The sequence below is a fragment of the Elephas maximus genome, chromosome 2 (genome assembly GCF_024166365.1).
Source record: "Elephas maximus indicus isolate mEleMax1 chromosome 2, mEleMax1 primary haplotype, whole genome shotgun sequence".
Lineage (NCBI taxonomy): Eukaryota > Metazoa > Chordata > Mammalia > Proboscidea > Elephantidae > Elephas > Elephas maximus.
Window position 1 is genome coordinate 23,279,734 of NC_064820.1, and position 16,796 is coordinate 23,296,529.

The window sequence follows — 16,796 nt, forward strand, 5'->3', positions numbered from 1 at the left end:
GAAAAACAAAACAAAACCTGTTGCCTTTCAGTAGTTCCAACTCAACACAACCCTATACGACAGAGTAGAACTGTCCATAAGATTTCCAAAGAGTGGTTGGTAGATTGGAACTGTTGACCTTTTTGTTGGCAGCCAAGCACTTTCTACAGGCACTTTTTTTTTTTTTTAGTTGAAGGTATCAAAGTTCACACATTTTGGTTAAAAAATGTGGTTTATGGAATAAAGCAAAACTAGGCTTGAATTCTGGTTCTGCCACTTGCTTACTAGGTAAACTTGGTGAAATGACTTAATTTATGAGCTCTAATTTCTTCTGCTTTAAAGTGTTAAAAAGAAAAGATGGCACTTAAGGACTAAGGTGACCTGACCCAAACCATGGTGTTTTCACTAGCTTCATATGCATGTGAAAGTTGGACAATGAATAAGGAAGACTAAGGAAGAATTGATGTCTTTGAATTATGGTGCTGATGAAGAATATTGAATATACCATGGACTGCCAGAAAAACAAACAAATCTGTCTTGGAAGAAGTACAGCCAGAATGCTCCTTAGAAGTGAGGATGGGAAGACTTTGTCTCACATAATTTTGACATGTTATTAGGAGGGACCAGTCCCTGGAGAGGGACATCATGGTTGGTAAAATAGAGAGAGAGAGGGTCAGTGAAAAAGGGGAACTCCCTCAACGAGATGAATTGACACAGTGGCTGCAACAACGATCATGATGTGCAGGACCAGGTAGTGTTTCCTTCTGTTGTACATAGGGTCACTATGAGTTGAAACTGACTCAATGCCACCTAACAGCAACAATTTCTTCATCTGTACAATAGATGCAATAATAAGACTTTAGCACATTTATTATAAAGGTTTATTACGAGATATATAAAACACCAGGCCTATTGCAGGAGCCCTGGTGGCACAGTGGATAACAGTTAAGTTGCTAACCAAAAGGTCAGCAGTTCAAATCCACCAGCTGCTCTTTGGAAACCTTTTGGGGTGTTTCTACTCTATCCTATAGGGTCGCTATGGGTCAGAACTGACTCAATGGCAACAGATTCATAGATAGCAACCAATGAATGTTTGCTATTTTCAATAATCACATGATAGAAGGTCACATTTTGAAAAATCTCTGCCATCTCAAGTCGAGCATATGATTGCTTGTCCCTCAATAACAACCCCAAGAAGTTCTAGAACTTCATTTGCAGTATGCCAGCAAGGAACACAGTCTATTTAAAACAAGGATTTCTTCACTGCTGGAAAACAGTCTGGCTCTAATTTTATTTTTATAAAAGGGGGTGATTATATTGCTACAAATTGCACATTCTTGTTTTGAGTTGAAAAGGACAAAACCTAGACATGGAATGCTTTTAGAACCTGAAGAGTCTTACTAACAGTTCAGCAAATTGAAATAAAAAAGACTGAAGTCAAGAAGCTTTCCAGAAACACCTCTAAGACGCAAACTCTTTCGTTACCAATTCCACAAACGTGGAGTTAATTGCCTTTCAGGGCACATTGCAAGGTACATCTTCTCAATGTGCTGTTCCTTAATTAGTACATACATTTGGTCCCTGAGAAAGGTGGAAGTATAAGGATTGCGTTTGTGTTTCTTAATGCTTTTTGTTTTTTATTCACTCTTTGCACCTAGAAGCCTCTGAAAATGACACATTTTTATTAAAATCAAGAATAAGTATTATGTACATTATGCCCCCAAATAACAGCTATGGGGTCCAATTATTTCAGCAGGATTCATTTTAGCGGTCTAGCAAAAATAAGGCAGAAAAAATAATGCATATGCTAATGGTTTATGCTTCTCAATGTTGGCATTTCAGACAATGTACCAAATCATCTTTGTACCCCAGCAATCTGGAGCATGTAAGTAACTTATTGCTGTTGCATGCCATCAAATCAATTCTCAACACACAGTGACCCTATAAGACATAGGAGAACTTGTCCCACAGGGTTTCCCAGGCTGCAATTTATACAGGATTAGATTGTCAGGTATTTTCCCCTCCCACAGAGCCACTGGTGAGTTCGAATCTCCCACCTTTCAGTTAGAAGCCATGGAGCAATTAACCATGTGCCACCAGCGCACCTAAAAAAAAAAAAGCCCACTGCCGCTGAGTCGATCCCGACTCACAGCAACCCTATAGTGGGTATTAAATTAAGCGATCCCAGTAATATGGGATAATTATTGAGACAATTAATAACATAATAGGAAAATTACCTGTATAAATAATTTATTTAATTAAATGAAATGTTTCATTGAAACATTCATATGACTAGGCAAGTATGTGAAACATACATACTGACACCACATTTCTCAAAAATATCTTTTCAAAATTTATTTTTTCAAATACAATTAGTACTCTAGCTGCATAAATCTACCTAGTCTGATTTACTCTACGTCTGGTTCCCTCAACCTCAGCACTCTTGACATTTTGGGCCAAATAGTTTGTTGTTGTTATTGCTGGGGGACCTGTCTTGTGTATTACAGGATGCTTAGTGGCGTCCCTGGCTTCTACCCACTAGATGTGACAATGTAGTTGTCCCCTAGTCATGACAAGCAAGAATGTCTCCAAACCTTGCTAAATGTCTCATGCGGAGTAATTCTGTCCTTTGTTGAGAATCACTGTTCTTTGTAAAATACATATTTTCACATATGTGACATATATAAAGCAATACTGACAGGACTTTGTGTTTGACCTATCTTTTGGGCACATATAACTTAGCCTACATATAATTTTGGAAATTCATTATAATTTATTTTGAAATGTAAACCACCTACCTGTCATTTTGATATAATTACTCAAGGTCCTTTTCCTCTGCTTCCACCGTTAGAACTGCTACCGAGACAGATCTCAAAGATCTCTACTTAGCACAGGGTTTCTTCATAATCCATCTCCACTCTTCTCTCAAATCTCATTACTTGCCCTTTCCCTACAGAGAACCTAAACTCCTCATATACACAGCATTCTAGAAATTCCCTCCTCCTTCTTTTGCCCTTCTAATCTCTAACTTAGATTCTAAACCTCAACTCAATCTTCCCCAAGTCACTGGCTCCAGAGGACACTGGGAATATTTGCTCCGTACATATGTTCATCAGAGATTTATCACCCTCATCACATGATGGAGTTTTTATTCGAGACTTTCTCTCCACTAGACTGCAAACTATTTTGGGGTTATGTGTGTGCAAGTGCTTAACTCCTTTATCTTGAGGACTATTGTAATATTGAAATGTGATAGGTGCTTAAAATATCATTTTAAAATGAATATACTTCCCACCTGTTTTAATTAAAAATCGAAGAATATATTATTAGCATCAAACCTGAATTGTCAAAACAAAGTTTTTGCAATGTTTATCAAATAATTCACATCACGCTAACAGCGTGGAGTAGCTTTATTCCCCAAAAACATTAGCTCCTTTTGAAAGACTGACCTCATCTGTGAACACTCTTTATAATGCTATAGTTTTAAAATTTATTTGTATTAATTATACTTATTAAGTTTCAAAAGTGTATTTAAAAATACGGCAAAGTAGGCTTGCCCCTGGTTGGAAAATTGAGCATAAAACTTCTTCCATTCCTTTATTAAAGATTGCTTTCTAAAATTGGGTTTCTGCACCTTATTGTGTATACTTTGCCTCTCCTTCATCTTCAATCAATGTCTAGCTCTTGTTCTCAGTGTGAGAGAGGAGATACCAATTAACAGGGCACTGTTTCCATGCTCACTGATGTAGCGCAATTGTTGAATGCACACATTAGTGCACAGAAAATTGTTCCCTCTTCACGCATGGGTAATGTGGACATTTTATTTTTAACTGAAACAATCAAGCTTATAGGAACGGGAATTGAAAGCCTTTACAAATAGCACATAGGAACCAAGGAGAATGTTTAGTATATCGCCTTTTGATGGCAAAAAGCAGGCACATTTGCTAAGGATTTCAAAACTTTCAGGGTGTTAAGGTTATTCAAGGTATAAATATAAGGTAGTCAAAAAGTCTTATACATTTTTGTAGCCCTTTTGCTTCTGTCTTAAATGAGACCAACCCCCCCAAAAAAAACCCAAAATCTGAATTATGCCACAGAGCTTTAATCGTCTCTACTGTAATGTCATACTAAAATTATGAAATATTTATTGAGCACTTCAATGTGTGCCTGGCATTGTGATAAGAATTTCATTTAAATCTAATTTAATTGTACTAACATATTAATGAAGCATTATATTCCTTCTCCCATATGTTAGGAATTTGAGATCCAGAGTAAAATCACACAGTAGTAATTTGAGACACTGGAATTCTAACACTGGTCTTCCCATCTTCAGAGTCTCTGTCCAAGTCAACACTCTACACTGCCTCATACAAGTTAACATTTATTGAGTGAATACGAGTTGCTGTACACTCTGATAAGTACTTTAGACACATTGCTTCAGTATTCTCACAATAACTCTGAGAGACAGATATTATTTTTCCTTGAAGTGGTTAAGTGCTCTAGCTGCTAACCAAAAGGTCAGCAGTTCAAATCTGCTTCTTGGAAACTTTATGGGGCAGTTCTACTTTGTCTATAGGGTCACTATGAATTGGGATCAACTCAAAGGTAATGGGTTTGGTTTTATTTTATTTTATTTAGAGATAAGGGTAGATGATTTTTCTAAAGCCATGTAGTTAAAGTGTCAGACCTAGGGGTCAGTTAGAGGTGAGTTGTTAAGTTCCGTCAAATGGGTTCCAACTCAGGGAGATCCTGCATATAACTGAACGAGATGCTACCAGATCCTGTGCCATCCTCACTATTGTTGCTATATTTGAGCCCATTGATGTACCTGCAGTGTCAATCCATCTCATTAAAGGTCTGCCTCTTTTTTGCTGACCTTCTACTTTACCAAGCATAATGTCCTTCTCCAAGGACTGGTCCCTTCTGATAACTAGAGTTATTATTCCCAATAACTATTAATCCCAATAATATTATTCCCAAGGAGTGCTATCTCCAAATTCTTGCCTTTTGCACAATATCTTCACTTCCTATCACTAAGGGTCCAAAGATTCTCTAGTTTGTGACTAAATGTTTCTATTTTTTTTTTTTTTAAATCCCTGCCTCTTATGCTTACTTCATAAAACCAAGTGAAGAAAGATGGTCCAAGATGGTAGCTTAGTCAGATACATCCTGCCATCCCCCTACAGCAGAGACCAGAGAAACCAAGTGGAACAGAGAGGTGCCAATATTGGAGCCCTGACTAGCAAACCAAAGGAGGAGAAACTGGATGAAAACAGCAAACAAGCAGTTATAGATCATAGGTGCCCTGCCAGCTGGTTCAGTGCAGCATGCTTATCTTGAGAAAAACAAGCAGTGTTCACGGGTGAGGAGCACAGAAAGGCAACTTCACAGAATTTTCAATAGAAGACAGAGATACTATGTAGACAAACCCAGAATGAAGCAAGGTGAATAGAACATGAACTGACTCTAAGGAGGGAAACTGCAGGAGGTTGGGCAAGAGCTCCAGGAACTCTGGGAACCACAGAACAGGGAGGGAGACAGAAAGTAGGAACAGAACTATTCACTAACAGCACTCCCTTATCTTTTGGGTAAGTGAAGCCCAAGGAGTAGTGGATCTATATAGAGTGGCAATTGGAGATCACCCTCCTCACATTTGGTCAGGGCCAGGCTCTGATCAACTGCAGACCATGAGGAGCGTCCCAGTGCCCAGACCAGTGACAGGGGAATATGCTCACTCCTCCCCTCCCATCCTCCTGGTGTGTAGCGGTGCATGCCCCCCAACCCGCCTGTCCAGCAACTAGCAGCCCAAGCCTCCACTGTCCATGACTGATGATGATCAACTTCTCTACCCACCTTGCAACCAGGGCCATCCCACCATCCTTAGCACAGACTGGTGATTGGCAGCATTTGTACACCCCACCTGACCACCCCCTTCACCCAGCAATGGCTGCATGCACTCCCATGCTGCCAGACCAGCGTGCTCTCCTGTGTTGCTGGATCAGCAACTGGCGGCACATGTCCTGGCCTCTCCCCAACCCCCACAGCCCTGCCCAACTGGCAACCAGCACTGAGTGTTCCTGCACGGCCTGCCCAGCTACTGGTGGTGCAAGTCCTCCTCCCCCCACCCTGCCCCACCCATCTGGCAACCAGTGGTGCACACTCCCACCCTGCCTGCCCAGCAATCAGCAGTGCAATCCCCCCAGACCCAGCAACTGGCAGTGCAAGGTCCTGCTCCATCTGTACCTCTGCCAAAAGATAAGCAGGAGATCCCACTGCTCTCATCCAATGTCCGACCTGTTGCAGTGTCACTCATCGCACACCCAGATTGTTTCTGCATGCTGACTGCACGTGCACTGAAAACCCTTGATCTCTCACCATGTACTGAGATGACAATTTGTGCACATATAGCGTGATTATCCCATCTATCTGACTAGCACTGCCTCACAGCAGCCATGGAGCTGTTCTTCCCTGATCCTCAGAGGACTCATTAACTGCTTGCACCAATTCAGAAGGGCCCTGTGGTCCCTCAAGGGCAGCTGCAGGACCTGACCACAAAACATTTGTCATCCAACACCAGAGAAAGAACCTGATCTCCCACCGCCACTCAAAACTATAAGGGAAAACATATGAGCTTAACCACAGAGGATTCACATGTAGGTGTAACCCATCATATATATTAGAGAAAGGAAATCACACCCAGTCAACCAACACCACCAAAGACGCACACTAAACAGTACCACAAAACAACAATAATTAAAATAATACAAAGGAAAAAAAGACATTCTAGAGAGAAAGAGAAGAAACACAGCTCCTGATATGTCAAAACAAAAGAATCAGGACAAAACAAGAAGCATAAAATCAATAACGAAATAAATAAACAATGCCTCAAAGACAGCAGACAATAAAAACATATGAATAAACAGGATAAGATGGCTCACACAAGTAAGCAAAATAGAGGGACAGAAAACCTTCTTGAGGAAGAAATGATAATAGAACTACCTGATAAGGAATCCAAAAGACTTATGTTTAGGATCCTCTAAAAGATCAAGGAAAACACAGGAAAAAAAAACCTAGAATCTAGCAAAACAACACAAGAACAAAATAAACTAAATAGACAAATAGAAACTATACAAAAAGAACAACTAGAAATCCAGAAGATTAACAATAAAATATCAGAAATAGATAACTCAATGAAAGGCCAAAAAGTAGAAATGAGTCAATGGAAGGAAGAATCAGCAATATGGAGGACAAATCCCTTGATACAAATTTGTCTGAGGAACAATCAGAAAAAAAGAATAAAGAAAAATTAAGACAGCCTAAGGGGAAAAATTTACATGTAATAGGAATTACAGAGGAGGAGGAGAAACAAAAAGTATAGAGAGAATTTTTGAAGATATATTGGCAGAAAGCTTCCCAAATATCATGAAAGGTGAGGCTTCCATCCAAGAAACTCAATGAACCCCATACAGGATAAACCCCAAAAGAAATTCACAAAGGCATATCATAAACAAATTTTCTAAAACCAAAGACAAAGAAAGGATTCTGAGAGCAGCTCATGAAAAATGAAATATCACATAAAAAGGGGCACCAATAAAACGAAGCACTGATTTCTCATCGGAAATCATGCAGGCAAGAAGGTAATGGGGTGACATATATAAAATCCTGTAGGAAAAAAATTGCCAACCAATAATCATATGTTCAGCAAAATTGTCTTTTGAAAACGATGGCAAAACTAGGATATCCCCAGATAAGCAGAAATTAAGGGAATTTTTAAAACCAGATCAACCTTAAAAGAACAATCAAAGGGCATCTTTTGTACAGAGAACAAACATCATCAGACAACAACCTGAGATGAAGACACAGGACAGCATCACCCAGATACCAACCCAGACAAAGTCCTCACAAAAGTAAAATAAACTGCGAGACTGCAAAACTGATTACAGGGAACAATAACTACTAATCTGTAAACAATAACAACTTAAAAGAAAAAGAAGGAGTAAATGGTGTAGTTATGAAACTTCTATATGGAGAGGAAGTCAAGGCGATTTTAAGATCTAACAGACTAAGTTAAATTTCAGAGTAACCACAAAGAAAATCAATAAACCTACTCACCAAATAAAGAAGAAAATAAAAAAGACTCAGTAAACACAAAAACAACAAGTAATAGGAAAGAAAATTCACATTCAAAAAGAGTTCAACACAAAATTAGGAGTAACAAAGAAATCATTAACATTACACACAAAAAAGTATAACTAAATGGTGACAGTGAATTCATACCTATTGATAATCATACTGAATGTAAATGGATTAAACACACCAGTCTAGAGGCACAGAGTGGCAGGATGGATAAAAAAATATGACCCACCACTATGTTGCCTACAAGACACACACCTTAGGTACAAAAACATAAATAGGTTAAAAATCAAAGGATGGAAAAGGATATCTTAAGAAACTAACCAAAAAAGAGCAGAAGTGGCAATAAAAATTTCTGATAAAATAGACTTTAAGTCAAAATCCATTGTAAGAAACAAAGAAAGGCATTATAGACTCATTAAAGGGTCAACTCATAGGGAAAACATAACAATAATAAGTATTCATGCACCCAATGACAGAGCACCAAAATATATCAAAAAAAAAAAAAACTCTAATGGAATTGAAAAGAGAAATAGATAGTTCTATAATAATAGTAGAAGACTTTAACACACAACTTTTGGTAATGGATAGAACTAGAAAGAAACTCAGAAAAACATCCATGCTCATGTGCTCATGGATTGAAAGACTTAGCCCAAAATTTTTGAAAATATCAGTACTACAAGGCATTCTATAGATATAATACAATCCTGATCCAAATTCCAACAGCTTTCTTTAATAAAATGGAAAAACTAATCTCCAACCCCATATAGAAAGACAAGAGTCCCTGAATAGCTAAAACAATATTGAAGAAGAACAAACTAGGAGGCTTCACATTTCCCAATCTCAGAATTTACTATACAGCCACAGTAATCAAAACGGGCTGGTACTGGTTCAAGGACAGACATACAGGTCAATGTAATAGAACTGAGAATCCAGAAGTAAACCCATTCATCTATGGGGAGCTGGTCTTCAAGAAAGCATCAAAGTCCATTCTATTGGGAAGAAACAACCTCTTTAACTAATGGTGCTACCAAAACTGGATATCCATGTGCAGAAAAATGAAACAGGATCCATACCTCAAACCACATACAAAAACTAACTCAAAATGGATCAAAACATAAATATTAAAGCTAAAGCTATAAAGTTACTGGAAGAGAGCATAAGGACAAAATTAGGAGTCCTAATTTTCAGCGTAAATAGACTTTCAAACACAACTAAAAATGCATGAACAACAGAAGATAAATTAGGTAACTGGGACCTCCAAAAAATTAAATATTCATGTTCATCAAAAGACTACTAAAAGAGTAAAAAGAGATACTGACTAGGGAAAAAAAAAAAAAAAAAAAACTTTGGCATCAACATATCTGACAAGAGCCTAATCTCTAAAATATATAGAAAAGTTTAATACCCCAACAACGAAAAGACAAACAATCCAATCAATAAATAAGCAAAGGACATGGACACTTCACGTAAGAGGCCATTCAGGTGGCTAACAAGCATGTGAAGAGATGCTTGTGATCATTAGCCCTTGAACCTGTTGCTGTCAATTCTGACTCATAGTGACCACATAGGACAGAGTAGAACTACCCCACAGAGTTTCTAAGGTGTGGCTGGTGGATTCAAACTGCTGACCTGGTGGTTAGCAGCCTGAACCCTTAACCACTGCACCACCAGGGCTCCATTAGCCATTAGAGATATGCAGATCAAAACTACAAAGAGATATCACCTCACTCCTGCAAAAATGGCACTGATCAAAAAAATAGAAAACAAGAAATGGTGAGGTTGTGGTGAGGCTGGAACTCATATACTGCTGGCAAGATTGTAAAACTGTACAACCACTGTGAAAAACGGTGTGGCACTTCCTTGAAAAGCTAGAAATAGAAATACCTTATGATCCAGCAATCCCACACCTAGATATATATCCTAGAGATATAAGATCAGTGATACAAACAGACATACGCACATTCATGTTCACTGCAGCGTTATTCACGATAGGAAATCATCTAATATTCTAGTTTTGTTATATTTATAGAAAGATAAAATGAAAGTAAAACATTTTAAAATTATTTAATTGATTTTAAATTAAGTGGGCAGGCACTAAAAATCTTTATATATCTAAAAGGTTGGCATGTACTATACCTTACTAAGCTATTAGCACTGTCGGGATCTTGTGCCAAAACTGTGCCAACGATGGTTCCGATCTTGGCATTTTCAAAGACTTCCATTACATAGAAAGGCATGGAAAATAGCGGTGGTTCATCTACATCACCAACAATGATCTTCAGCATGGTAGCATCTTTAAAAGGACCCAAGTGAGAAAAGCGAAAATCGAGATGGGTATTCGCTCCTTCTATGTTGAGGGTATATGACTTCTTTTTCTCATAGTTCAATGGCTGTGAGGAAAAAAAAAAATCAAATATTGATTATGATTTCTCATTACTTTGCAAGGAAACTTTTTTTTAATTAAAGTAGGACAATCTATCTTAGTTTAAAAAGAGCCTATAAAATTTGTCTTAACAATGCCCATAAAGTCACCACCCAAAGCCGAAATCCTGAAACTCAAGTCTGAAGGAACGGTGGTTTTACCCGGGCATAAGTACAGTGATTCGCTGTGTATAAAGGGTATTCCTTACAGGCAAACAAACACTGCTTTTTTGGGGTCTCTCAATCTTAGTCGCCCCTATTAAATTCTTTCATCTCTTCTTCAATCTACATTTTAATCTTAAAAACATTAACTACTAATTTCTTCAAATTTTAAAAATAAGTTAGAAATCCTTAGCATTTAAATATTTTTTCATATTATTAATTTTTATCTATCAAGATCTTATTTTCACCATTCTAATTTTAAACTCAGTATCTTATTTTAAAATCTGATTGATATTTAAGTAGTCAATTCAGAAACATTTTCTCAGGATTTTAACAAAATGAATTTATATAGTCTTTCTGTTTTTTTCTGTTATTTTCATTGTATTTATTTATGTGTATGTTGTTTTTATAGTACCAGTTTTGTTTGTTTTTCTTTTGTTTTTATTTCATTTATCTGCATTAGGACATTTTGGTCAACTTTTAAAAATTGATAGCCTGATTTTTGTTTGTTCTTACAATTTTTTTGGTTTTGAGTTTACATAAATATTTCCTTGAACCTTTTTAGGTTTTTCTTTTTTCTTCTTTTTCTTTTTTAATATTCGACCAGTATTTATTTGGCATCTATTAACAATATATGTCAGGAAACATCAGTTTGAGTTGGCATAAAATAGTGAAAAAGCTCACACTGGTGTTTTGCCCCAAGGTTTATATGTTCTAATGTAGGACAAAATGTAGCAAGCCGACAGTTTCAGCACTGTGTATTTAGTGCCATAAGATATACTGGATGTTATGAAACTTAATAAGAAGGATACAAAACTCAGATACAGGGGCAGCCGTAAGCAGGTCGATAATGCTTCCAAGAGGAAGTGCCTTGTCAAGCAAGAAGTATATGTTTAGAAGGCGTTAACCACTTGTACAGGTGTATGTTGGCAGTGAAATACATTTAAGGCAAAAGGAATGACGTGGAGACACAGAGCCAAAGGCAACATAATGTTTTCAAGGCACTAAATATCTTTCTATGTTTCTGGAACATGAAGGATAAAGCTGAAAATTAAATAACACTCAGATAATACAGGAGCCCTGGTGGTGCAGTGGTGAAGAGCTATGGCTACATACCGAAAGCCCAGCTGTTCGAATCCACTATCCACTACTTGGAAACTCTGTGGAGAAGTTTTACTCTGTACTACAGGGTTACCATGAGTCTGTATGTATACGGCAAATGTCCATATTAAAATTTGCAAACCTTGGCGGTATGGTGGTTGTGCTATGGCTCCTAACCAAAACGTCAGCAGTTCAAATCCATCAGGAGCTCCTTGGCAACCTGATGGGGCAGTTCTACTCTGTTCTGTAGGGTGCCTATGAGTCAGAACTGTCTCAGTGGCAATTTTTTTTTTTCAGATCATACAGATCATACATTCTCAAATATTAATGCTTGCTATTATTATGATCATTATAAAACAAAGCCATAAAAGTGTTAATGATGAGAATGTATTTATTATAAGTGACAGGGTTTCAAGCAGTGGTGACCTGGTAAGTGATTTCTAAGGGATGAAATGAAACAAATGACTCTAATTTTTAGCATTTGTCAATTTCCTTTGTGAAAATATTCCCACTATGGTGACATTTAAGCTACCATTAACATGATTTCACTAAATGCAGAGCAGGGAATTGATGGGCATAATAGGCTCTGAGAAACAAAATGAGCTGGCCAAGAACATAACTGAAATTTATTCTGAAGTGACAGACTCTCAGCTATAGGTCTAACCATGGCAGAAGTGTCCATGGTGAGATGCGTGCAGGTAAACCAGAGAGTAGCCTTTTATTGTAAGCATGGTGAAGTAGCCAGTGATGCTGGTCTTCCTGACAAATGTATGTAGGGAGAGGCCCCCAAAAAGATTTTCCATCCAATTTTCTGCCACTGCTTTTGCACCAGCCTGCTTCAAACTTGCAGCCATCTTTCTTGGCAGTATCGTAGGCTCCTTCCCTTCAGAGGAGCTGAGATATTTTCTTTTATTCTAAGGGTCAAAGAAGGAGACCCTCAATAGTGCAAATGGTAAAGTGCTCATCTCCTAGCTGAAAACTTAGTGGTTCAAACCCGCACAGTGGAAGAAAAAGTCTGGTGATATGCTTCTGAAAGGCCACAGCCTTGAAAACCCTATGTGACACAGTTTAACTCTATACCCTTGGGGAAGCCTGAGTCAGAATTGACTCAACAGCAGCTAACAACAACTACAGTCTACTGCTAAGGTGCAGGTGGTTTATGTGGACACATGGGTTCCTGTTTACGATCATCTAATGCATATTCAAGAAGCCCTGGTGGCACAGTAGTTAAAGCACTCAGCTGCTAATCAAAAAGTCAGTGGTTTGAACCCACTAGCCATTTTTCGGAAGATAGATAGATGTAACAGGCCACTTCCAGAAAGATCACAACCTTGGAAACCCTGTGAGGCAGTTCTGCTCTGTCCATAGGGTTGCTAGGAGTTGGAATGAGTTTGACAGCAGTGGATTAATGCATATTTAACTACACAAGACAGGGGTTATCACTTTGAGGGACCTGGTTGCCAGGACTAACAGGTGGATGGGGACCTCTCTGGGGTCAATAAGGAATCAGTTGATTATTTCAGGTTGGGACATGAATTTATATGCATATAAATTAACGCAAATAGAAATATTTCCGTAACCTCATTTACAAAGATCTTCTGTTGGTGCCGAATTGTAAGTATAACAAAACTAGGAGAAAAAAAAAATATACTCATGCACTGTATTTACATGCAAGTAACACGTAAGTTCTACCTTTTTTTTTTGGCCAACTGTAGCCTTCCCCCCACCATCCCCAGGTATTTTCATGAGTGTGCTATGCTAATTATTTTTACATGTTGCTGTGGAAAATTAGCACAGCATGCTTATGGAAATACTGTGTGCATTATTTGTGTACAGTTTTTTCTTTTTTTTTTTCCCCCTGGAGACTGCAATATTAAAGTATGGTAATCTTTTGTTTTATACTCCAAATGTAATAGTATACAGATATTTGATTAGGATTATAATTATCATTTTTCTCATTACTGTAAGCCTGGAAAAGCTATCCACATACACAACATCTGCACATTTTAGATAGGTTTTCCAGAGTTTTCTAGTCATATTTTTGCTCACTGGAATCCATTTAGAACCCTGCCTTGGGGTTTCACTCCTTGGTATCAGTAGATTTGTTTTGCCTAAAAAGAGTATGTAAAAAAAAGGAATACCAGCAACCGTGAAATCTGTTTATCTATTCCCTGGTTTTGATGGGTATATCATGGAGGAGAAAAAAGAAGAAAAAAGAAAAATTATCAAGATTATTGAGGTACCACAGAAAGCAGTAACATTAAGTGGCTTCCTGAGAGGTGATTAAAAAAAAATCATATTTACTTCCTCAAGACAAAACCAAACCAAAGTCAGAATAACTCCATAAGTACGAGGTACAATACGTGCAGTTGTAGAGCCAGAGGTTATCTACGAAACATGAGAACAAGACATTAAAATGTCAACTGTCCATACTCAGAGCTGTTTTTGGCTGGATTTGGGCAATAATCACTTACATCGAACAGCTGATTAAAACACTCAAGCTGAAGAAGTAATTTATGGAAATTTTTTTGTCTGAGGGGATGTTGACTACTTAAAGACGCTTCTAAAAAGTATATTTCAGTCCTTGAGAATTTATTCATCATTATTTACTCTCTATATTATGCCACATCAAGGTTTTTTTTTGGGGGGGGGCTGGGAAGGAGTTTGGTTGTTACGATGTCATTTACTCCATTCTGCAAAATTTCAAATTTATTATAAGTTTCTCTTTTTAGAAAACATCAAGTCTGGATTATTATCTGTTAGGCAAATTTTCTACTAGAAATCACAAACTACTGATATTTGGGGAGAAACATTCCAGGGACTATATCAGATTTTTAAAAAATTATTATTATTTTAATAAGTTTTGCCTCAGGTTTAATTCTATGAACAAAACTTAGTTGTGGTAAAACCTCTGTGAGTTCAAAAAAAAAAAATCCCATGTCATTGATGCTCATACTTAACTACGTTATGATTAGTATTGCTGGATTTAGCAAGTTTGATTTGACTTTAGGATATACTTTTTTTTTTTTAAAGTTAAGTATGTCTCAATTATCACATGCGGCATCCTTATATTAATAAATTACTTGCTTATCTCAAATTAAGACTCAAAAGCCAATATATAATACACTCAATGGAGAAAGACTGAGAGTTTTCCCATTAAGATCAGGAACAAGACAGGATGCCCGCACTCACCACTACCATTCAACATCCTTCTGAAAGTCCAAGTCTGAGCAATTAGTCTAGAAATAAATAAATAAATGGTATCCAACACAGGAAGGAGAAAGTAAATCTATTAATTTTTTACAGAAGACATGATTCTAAACATAGAAAACCCCAAAGAATCCACAAGAAAGCTATTAGAATTAACAAATGAGTTCAGCTAAGTGGCAGAGTACAAGGTCAAGACACAAACATCAGTTGGGGTTCTACATACCAGCAATGAAAAAAGACTATTATTGGTTGCCAGGTGTGGGTAGAAAGGGAAATTAAGGAAATATTACCATTTATAACATATCTACAAGAGTAAACCATCTAGGAATAAACTTAACCAGAAGGTGAAGACTTAAACACACAAAACTATACTACATTACTAAAAGAAAATAAGATCTAAATAAATGGAAAGACATTCTGCGTTCATGGATTGGAAGGCTTAATATAGCTAAGATGTCAATACCACTCAAAGTTATCTATAAATTCAGTGCAATACCCATCAAAATTCCAACAGCCTCTGAAGAAATGAAAAAGCCAATCCTCAAATTTATATGGAAGGCAAGAAACCCAAATAGCTAAAGCAATTTTGAAGAAGAAGTAAGAGGGCTCACAGGTCCTGATTTTAAAACATATTATAAGCCACAGTAATTAAAACAGCCAAGTGCTGGTATAACAATGGACCTACAGACTAATGGAATAGAACTGAGAGCCTAGAAATAAATACATACATCTATGGTCAACTGATTTTCAATAACCGTGCTAAGCCCTTTCAACAGGGATTGAAGAGTTTTCAATACGTGGTGCTGGGGAAATTGGATTTCCACATACAGAAGAATGAATCAGAATCCATGCCTCACACCATACACACACACACACAAATTTAAAATGGATAAAATACCTAAATAAAAACTAAAAGCATAAAATTCTTAGAAGAAAATATAGTGGCAAGGCTTGGGGGCTTGGTTGTTAATGATGGACTACCAGATATGACAAAAAAAGCAGGAGCAATAAAAGGCAATATAACTTAATATGATCTCATAAAAATTAAATACATCAAAGGTTTTCTCAATAAATTGAAGATACAGCTTAAAGATTGGGAGAAAAACTTTAGCAATCATATATACTATAAATGTCTAATATCCCAAATATATAATAAACATCTATAACTTAACAACAACAACAAACAAAACAAGAAATGGGCAAAGCAAAGTACTTGAACAGACATTTCACCAAAGAGGATATTCAAACGTCCAGCAAGCACATGACAAGATGCTCAATGACACCAGCTATTAAGCAGATTCAAATCAAAACCACAATGATACACCACCTCGCCCCCATCAGAAAGCAACAGGTATTGGCGAAGTTGTGCAGAAACTGAAACCCTCATTCATTGTTGGTGGGGATGTAAAATAATAAGCCATAGTGGAAAACTCTTAGATGGTTTCTTAAAAAGTTGAACAAAGAGCTACCATATGACCCAGCAATCCCAATCCTAGAAGAAAGTAGAAATGCAAACAGAAACCTCCATACCAATGCTCATTGCAGTACTTTTCAGAATTGTCAAAATGTGGAAACAACCAAAATGTCCCTCAGTAGATGAATGGACATACAAAATGTGGTATATACAGTCCATGGAATATTACTCAGCCATAAAGAGAAATGAAGCCCTAATGCATGCCAGTGAATATTGAAAACACTGTACAGGGCAAAACAAGTCAGTCACAAAAGAACAAATGCTTTAAAATCTCACTTATATGAAATAAGCAGATACGTATAAACCAAAGATT

At 37.2% G+C, this 16,796-nt stretch overlaps 1 protein-coding gene across 3 annotated transcripts in view; it reads right to left on the reverse strand.

Annotated features, from left to right (window-relative positions):
* Positions 1-16,796, reverse strand: part of LOC126063261 (cadherin-18) — a 1,172,813-nt gene that overhangs the window by 96,530 nt on the left and 1,059,487 nt on the right. For all 3 annotated transcript variants that reach the window (XM_049861519.1, XM_049861523.1, XM_049861533.1), the window contains one exon: positions 10,252-10,505. In XM_049861519.1, the coding sequence (XP_049717476.1) occupies positions 10,252-10,505 (254 nt within the window). The remainder of the gene's footprint in view (positions 1-10,251; positions 10,506-16,796) is intronic.